Source organism: Zeus faber (assembly GCF_960531495.2).
Source record: "Zeus faber genome assembly, chromosome: 16".
Lineage (NCBI taxonomy): Eukaryota > Metazoa > Chordata > Actinopteri > Zeiformes > Zeidae > Zeus > Zeus faber.
The window spans coordinates 2,818,150-2,826,356 of NC_137202.1; the positions used below are offsets into that span (position 1 = coordinate 2,818,150).

Below are 8,207 nucleotides of genomic sequence, written 5' to 3' on the forward strand. Positions count from 1 at the left end.
AAACTCAGGGTGTTATTTTCATCTACATGTACTTCTATCGGAGTCACTTTTGTTATACTACATATTTTCACTTCAGTATATTTTCATTCATTGTGAACCCCAATCAGTGTTAAACGACAAACACTAAATCAGTGTTGGCGTTGTTGTTTGCTTGGAAAATGGCCTTCAACTAATAACTCAATAGCTGAATAGAGAATGATGTTCTCATAGAGAACAGATGGCGAGACAAGCAGGGAACTTCTCTCCAAAACAAGCTGAAGACTCCACTCCAGTAACCGACTATGTTCACTGCGTGAGCCCAGGATGCATCTATTCTAATTGCACCACAAGGACATATTTTTCCAAGAAGCGCCACTATATTAAACGAGTTCCGTACACCGGCTTCCATGCTGGTAAAAAGCTGGACTCAAGGCAACTTTTTGGAAAAGTTCCAGGCAACGCTGGAAGGAAAACCAGCCTCTGGTCCGGTGCATTAACGTTATCAACGTGGCCCGTGTGGCCATGCCGAGGATAGAGCGTATTTAACCTCCACGTTTCCTCCTGAGCGGCATTCCCAAAGTCGTAGATCACAGACGTTACAACCCTCACATCCCCCTGTTAGTGCTGGTATATACAAACACACACCTGCTCGGGCAAGGCCGTCTGGGAGAGAATTACAGCGGGCTAATTTACGAGACCCCAGGGAGAGCAAGGGGCAGGGGACCCAGACTGGCCTGACCTCACTTCCTCCGCTGGTGGGGCTAGGGGGCGGACCCCTGGGGTACACTGGATCCAAACAGGAGCTCAAACACATCACCAACTGTGATTCATTCATATGCATTTTTTACTAATTAGGTATCATAATAATCATGTCATTAAGACAATGAGCTCTCAAGATATTTGTGCAGGAACCTGTTGGCCTCACCTCAGGCCGTCCATTGTGCGATACTCTTGCAGTTTGGAAGCCAAAGTAAGTGGGGAAAGAGCAATGTTGTATTGAATTGTGTCCCTGTGATCCCCTTGTCCTAGTTTCCTCCAGCGAGAAGGAGCTGTCATCCGTCACTTGCACCAATGGCAGCGGTACAATGGCGCAGGCCAGGCCCGGGCTAAGGACACCCTCACACGGCCACTGATAAGGCCCACCTTCCGGGCAGCCCAGAAAAAGCTAGAATGAACTTTTACTGACATACAAAGCAGTTTGACCCTTTGCTGATGTTAATGATGAAAAATAAAAATATAAAAATATATGTATAGAAAGCATTTTCTTCAGATGCAAAGTAATAAAAAACTGTCAAATTAAACATTCCCTCACCAATACCCATTATGAATCACCCTCTGTAAAAATGGTGTTTCCGTATCTATACCCAATCAAACAATCTGTCTTGAACACCTGGGAATGGAAATGAACCATGCATTCTTTAGTGGTCACATTCAAATCTCCACATAGTCATCTATTATCGTTCTCACCTCTATAAGACAGGTCAAAAAAATAATAACAACAGCAAAAAAAATAAAAACACCAGTGGCACCTGCACACATTATTACTCAGCCCCCATCTCCTATCTTTCCACACTGTTAAGGCACCGTCTCTCCATCCCTTTAAACATCGATCGCACTGTTTAGCCGTCACTCTGCTGGGTGGAAAACGCCTGACGAGGAGGAGAGCGCGAAGCAAGAACTAACATGTCCCACAACGCCTGGCGAGTAATCAACTGCTCCAAAGAAACATGGCAAAATGAAGAGGAACGTCTGAAAGTGTGGATTATCTCACAAGAGACTGAATTAAAATATAATTCAGAATAATACCTTTGTGTCGAAATGGATAAAGCACTTTTTATGGAAAGTAAGTCCCTTTTACTGAAGTAAAAAGTACAAATACCCTGACACAAAATGACTCGAGTAAAAGTCAGAGAGAGAGAGAGAGAGAGAGAGAGAGAGAGAGAGAGAGAGAGAGAGAGAGAGAGAGGTACCACATTGGCATTTTCACATAAGTAAAAGTCTGCAAGCACTTGATACTTAAATGTACTTCAAGTACTAAAAGTAAAAAAAAACATGTCCTGATATAGCAGTGCCTATATTTAAATGTATTTAAACTAAAAGTGATATAGAATATAAAATAGTATAGGTGGTGTCATATTTCCAAGCATACTGAGCTAATGACTCATTGATGAGATATCCAAATGATCCAGTCCCTGATTTTGATATATATAAATATACATTTCTCAAACTATAGTAATGTGACTGTGTTTGAAATCTAGTGGAGTATAAGTTGAAAGTCAAGTCTCTGGAACTGAAACCACTCAGTACAGGTCGATATAGATCGTTAGGAAAAAAATGTACTTTCCGCCGCTGATTGGTGATATTTATCCCTTGACCTCCCTCTAATCCCCACCCAGCGTGGGGGAGGTGTGGGTGCGGCTCTCTGACCCTACTGCGGTCTGGCTTTTGTTACACACCGGAAACAGGCCCTTCCTCGCACTAAACAAGGCCTCGGTGCGGCCACCGGAGGGCCGCCGGTGGCACGCGAGCATCCCAGTCAGTCCAGCTCGAGAGCATCAAGCGCAACACGCACACACACACACACACACACACACACACACACACACACACACACACACACACACACACACACACACACACACACACACACTGTCTGTTGGTCAGCAGATTTCCATTCTAATTGCAGGCTAAATTGTGCATGGTGGGCTACACCAAAAACACTAAAAGAATGAAAATATTTTAAAATACATACACAATAAATACATATTCATTGTATTATGTGATTGCTTATGGTTATTGTTACCAGTAATTATACTTCAGGAAGTTTGGATACACTTTTATCTCTCGAATGTCTATAAATTCTGACAGTGATTATTGAGTTATTGGGTTTTTATTTTGTAGAACTTACGCTTTATATGTTTTTTTTCCAAACATAATAAAGGTTAACAGTAATAAAACAACACCTGTCACTGTGTAACTTTGTATGGTTAAGAGTTTGTATCTTATATTCCTTTGGTTGAAGTCCAGTCGTGACTATATCTGCAGGATGCACAGATTATTTATTTTGCCACACATGGATAATTGCGATCAGATGAAAAACAAGTGCAAATTGCATTCAGCTGAAAGTCCAATCTGTGACCAGGTCGGAGCCGACAACGATCCACGGAGAGCCCGGAGTCCTAGTTTTATCCTCCTGTATATTTTTTGAGTGCAGAAGTTCACTCATAACAGCCTGGTAGACTGCAGGGCTATCACGTAATCTGTGTACTCCATCAACTTCGCCGTGCACAAGGATTTTCACATTTGTGCGTCATGGTGCCATCTTGGTTAAGTTGCGATTGATCACAAACTCCACTCACAATACTGAACCGATCTGGATGAAACTCAAACAACGCCATGTTTAAAGTGTCCAGAATACACATCTTATTCAGATTGTCTGTGGGTTTATCGGATCCATTACATCCATGAAATCTGACGTCAGTCACATCTGCACATGCCGCCATCTTGGTAAAGACCCGGTTGTTGACTAATCACTAGGCTGCAAAGCTATCATGTGACCTGTGCGAGCCATCATTTGCGTGTTGCGAAGATGATAGAAAATATAGTTTTTTCCTAAATTATTCCACAATAACGGACTGATCTGAATCAAACTTGGATGACGGCATGTCGGGACCACCCCGAATACACATTTTATTTATCTTGTGAGTGCGGTGAATGCGGTGGATCCATGAGATCCATAGACTACTGACCTCAGTTGTATTTATTAATGGGGTCCTGCTTCTTCAGGGCGGGACCCCTTATAATAAATTCAACTGAGGTCAGTAGTCTATGGATAATAATAATAATAATAATAATAATAATAATAATAATAATAATAATAATAATAATAATAATAATAATAATAATAATAATAATAATAATAATAATAACAATTAGCAATAAACAACAAAAACAAACTGGGAGAATGTAGAGGCTATCATTTAGAGATGGACATTCAACAGACAACCAGTTAACCTAGTCAACCATATTATCTGTCTTGATTGTCTTGGAGGATGGAGAGTAAAATACAATAATAATGATAATAATGACGGTCATCAATATTAGTACAAAGTACAATTTTTTTATATATATATTTATTTATATTTCTATATTTCTATATTTATTTATTTATTTATTTAATTAAATAAATTCGACTAAACAACAGCCTTTTTGTCTATGGCTATTTAAAAATGACATTAATAAATGCCATTTTTAATTTTGGGTGGTCAAGCCCTGCAAACCGGGCATTGGACATGTTTGATTCCATAGTTCACAGTGGGCCACGAAGAAGGGCTTCACATGTTGAACACTGTATATTCACTTTGTTCCACGTGTACCTTTCCTCTAACCGAACCCTTTCCCCAAAATGACCACCCACCCCTGGCTAGATTCCGCTCAAATGGACCTTTCTCAAGTGTTTTAAAGGTCTTGAGGAGGGGGGAGACTCTGCCCTAATCCAAACAGCGCCTTGTTGATGGCGATCGGATGAGATTATGTCGACGTGGAGTCCCTGGCGCCTGCATGGACGCAGATAGGCGAGCGGAGGAGAGGTGTCACATTACTAAATGTTTGACCTCTGACTCCCAGCAAATATTCTGCAGTAATTCCCTTTCTTATAATGGGAGATATAAAATATTAGATATCAGATCCTCATCACCAAAGACTGATAAAAACTCATAAACTGAGAATAAGCCTAAAATACTGACAATAAGACAGGAAACATCTGCATATTGCAATCGTTTTTTAAATTTTCAAATTAAGACAAATAAAGACGCCATTAATCTATAGATATTTATAATAATTAATGGATATTCAATATCTTATTAATTAATAGATAACTAATAGACAATACACTCGTATTATTTGACTATGAAAACCGAATTACACCACTTTCATGCTTTCCTATCATGATTATGGGTGTTATTATTATGTTTATTACGATAAGAATAATAAGAATTCATATAATAATAACAAAACAATAATAATAATAATAATTATTATTATTATTATTATTAGTAGTAGTAGCAGTAGTAGTAGTAGTAGTAGTAGTAGTAGTAGCAGTAGTAGTAGTAGTAGTAGTAGTAGTAGTAGTAGTAGTAGTATTGTCGTTAGTATTATTATGAGTATTGTTGTTATTATTATCGTTTTGTTATTCTTATATGAATCTATTATGGTAATTGTTATTATTATAGTATTAATATTAATATTAGCAGTATAAGTAACGGTAGTAGTAGTAGTTGTAGTAGTAGTAGTAGTAGTAGTAGCAGCAGTAGTAGTATTCTACACGTTATTTATGTTTTTGTATTTATGTATGTGTAGTTGTAATTATAATGAGAATAAACAGAAAGTGAGTGCGATAAAGTCTATTCATCTGCATTTCTACAGATTCTCTAAAACTGATCTCGACCTTTAGATGTTCACCTTATTATTTCGTGGCCTCTGAGACACATCACCACAGCCCAGCTTCGTCGCGGAAGAACCTTAAAAGAGTCATTCTCAACCTGATGATACCGTAAATAAACTTGAGCCAAGGGCCTAAAATATATTCTCCGATTATTATGTTTTTATTTACCCACACTCTGGCCTTATCTTATCCCGGGAGGGCCTCGACAGGAAACCAAGATATGCGTAATCTGCAAAGCCTCCTATGTGATGACGGCTAGAACTGCGATAGTCCAAACGGATGTTAGTCAAATCCCGCACTGACTTACGACCGGTGCACCTATAAGAGCAGCCTACACTTGCTTTTTGGAAATATTCATAATCATAACAAACAAATCATCAGGGGCCTTACCTGCACCAGGGGGAGTCGATCATATCAACATCACAACAACAAATAGAATGAGGAAATCTGGGTAAGGGAACAAAACCGAGAGGGAACGGACATGGGGGGGGGGGGTTACATAAATAGAGAGATATAGAAAGATACATTGATAGAGTGGGAAAGGGAATCGCCGCTTTTGATCCCTCCCTCACGTCAGGACGTCACCGAATTGTGGACGAGTGCGTCTCGGCCGGCTGACCGCCCAGCCCACACCCACCCGCCCCCGCCCCTTCCTCCTCCCTCCCCACCGCTCTCTCGCTCCCCCTCTTTTTCTACCTATCTCTCTCTCTCTCTCTCTCTCTCTCTCCAGCCATACAGGACCGACGTCTCCCTCAGCCCTCCAGCTATAGACACAGCACAACGAGAAGGATGTCAGATCCAAACACCAGCCAGTCCTCTCCGCGGTGCCCAGCCATAGCCTACCGCGCCTTTACGCACGGAACATAAACTCATTCTACGCTTCACACAGAGACCAATAGCCCCCTATCTTGGACTGTTTACTTTAACTTTTTTTTTTTTTTTTATAATAATACTTGTCCGGAGAGGCATTGATGTGCGTCTGATCCGCTGAGCGCGCACGGAACCGCCGTCTCTCCGTTTTCTGGCGATAATAATGCTCCCCAGTCCGGTCATAACTCACCCATCCACCACGCCTTTTTCTGTGAAGGACATCCTGAAGCTGGAGCTGCAGCAACAATCCCAACAGCAGCGACAGCAGCAGCAGCAGCGGCAGAGATTTGCCTCTCGGTTGGATCTCTCGGGTTCTTCTCCTCCTCCGCCGCCGGCTCTTCTCCAAAACGCATTGCGCTCCGGTTCGCCGCCCGCCTGCATGTTGCTGGTCGGCGGGGACACGCCGAGCGCCGAGTCCGGGCTCTCGGAGGGCGAGGAGAGGATCCACTATCTGCAGAGGGAGATGTTCACACACTCCATGCATCCAGAAAACACAGTGCAAGACACCGAGGAACTACACACCAGTGAGTATAAAACTCGTTAACTAGCTCAACCGTAAATATTTGACAAAATATTTTAATATGGGTTTTTTTTATTCTATACAGGAATTTGTCTCGGTATTGGTTGACATATTGATCTATTTTGTCTATTAAAAAAGACAATACTTGATGTACAGTGACCATGGATAAGTGAATTATCACAAGTGATATTAACCGTTTACAATGCTTCACTCTCGTTTTCTTCTCCAAACTACAAACGCGCATAAAAGCGGAAGGTTTTGACGAATATCCCAGTCTTACCGCCTGACTGCAGGCCTAATTTATGAAAATTTACAAATCACGAAAGGTTTCACATGAGGAGCACAGGAACCCATCAGAAACAAAAAAAAAAGATGCATTAAGTTAAAATGCGTTAAACACGCGTGTCTCCCGCAGAGAGCTACGGCGCGGCGGTCAAGGGTGACTGTGAGGGCCTGGACCCGGAAAAACCGGCCAAACAGACCCGGACCAGGAGGAAGCCCCGGGTCCTGTTCTCCCAGACCCAGGTGTTCGAGCTGGAGCGCCGGTTCAAGCAGCAGCGCTACCTGTCCGCCCCGGAGAGGGAGCACCTCGCCAGCTCCCTCAAGCTCACCTCCACGCAGGTGAAGATCTGGTTCCAGAACAGGAGATACAAGTGCAAGCGGCAGCGGCAGGACAAAACTCTGGAGATGGCCGGCCAGCACCATCACCACCCCCACCACCACCACCACCCCCATCATCACCACCACCACCACCATCCTCCGCCGCCGCCGCCCAGGAGGGTAGCAGTGCCGGTGTTAGTCCGGGACGGGAGGCCTTGTCTCACCGGGTCCCCAAACTACAACCCCCCATCCTCCTACACAGTTGGAGCTCCAGCCCCGTACAGCTACAACAGCTACCCGGCCTACAGCTACAGCAGCTCGGTGTACTCCAACACCTACTCCTGCACTTACTCTGGCTTGGCCACACAGCACAACACAACTAATGCCTTTATGAATGTGAATTTGGGGAACCTCGGCGCACAGTCCCAAGCACCGAGTCCCCAGGGCGCAGGGGTCCCACCGCCGTGCCAAGGAAACCTGCAGGGAATCCGTGCGTGGTAGCGCACGAGGAGAGACTTTGGGTGGCCACGCACTGCCTCTGGCAGTATTATTTCATATTAGGAATCCACGGAAGAGATTGGGGCTCGCATCTGAGAATCTGAGGAAATCAATGCCATTTGAAAAAAATATATATTGGATTTTATAATTATTCTGAGATCACGCTCAGAATGTAGACTTTATTCTCAGAATTCTAAGAGTAACATTAAAATTCTGAGATGAATCTCTGAAAAACCTCTGAAAATAAATCCCAATCTATAGCATCAGTATTCTTAACTTATTCTCAGGATTCAGAGA

General features: G+C 42.8%; 1 protein-coding gene across 1 annotated transcript; it reads left to right on the forward strand.

The window, feature by feature from the left end:
• Nucleotides 1-6,455: 6,455 nt before the first annotated feature.
• On the forward strand, nucleotides 6,456-7,913 carry nkx2.3 (NK2 homeobox 3; the record flags this gene model as incomplete). Its single annotated transcript, XM_080016993.1, has 2 exons — nucleotides 6,456-6,816; nucleotides 7,228-7,913. The coding sequence occupies 2 exons, from the start codon at nucleotides 6,456-6,458 to the stop codon at nucleotides 7,911-7,913; spliced, it is 1,047 nt and encodes a 348-aa protein (XP_079873119.1).
• Nucleotides 7,914-8,207: the final 294 nt, after the last annotated feature.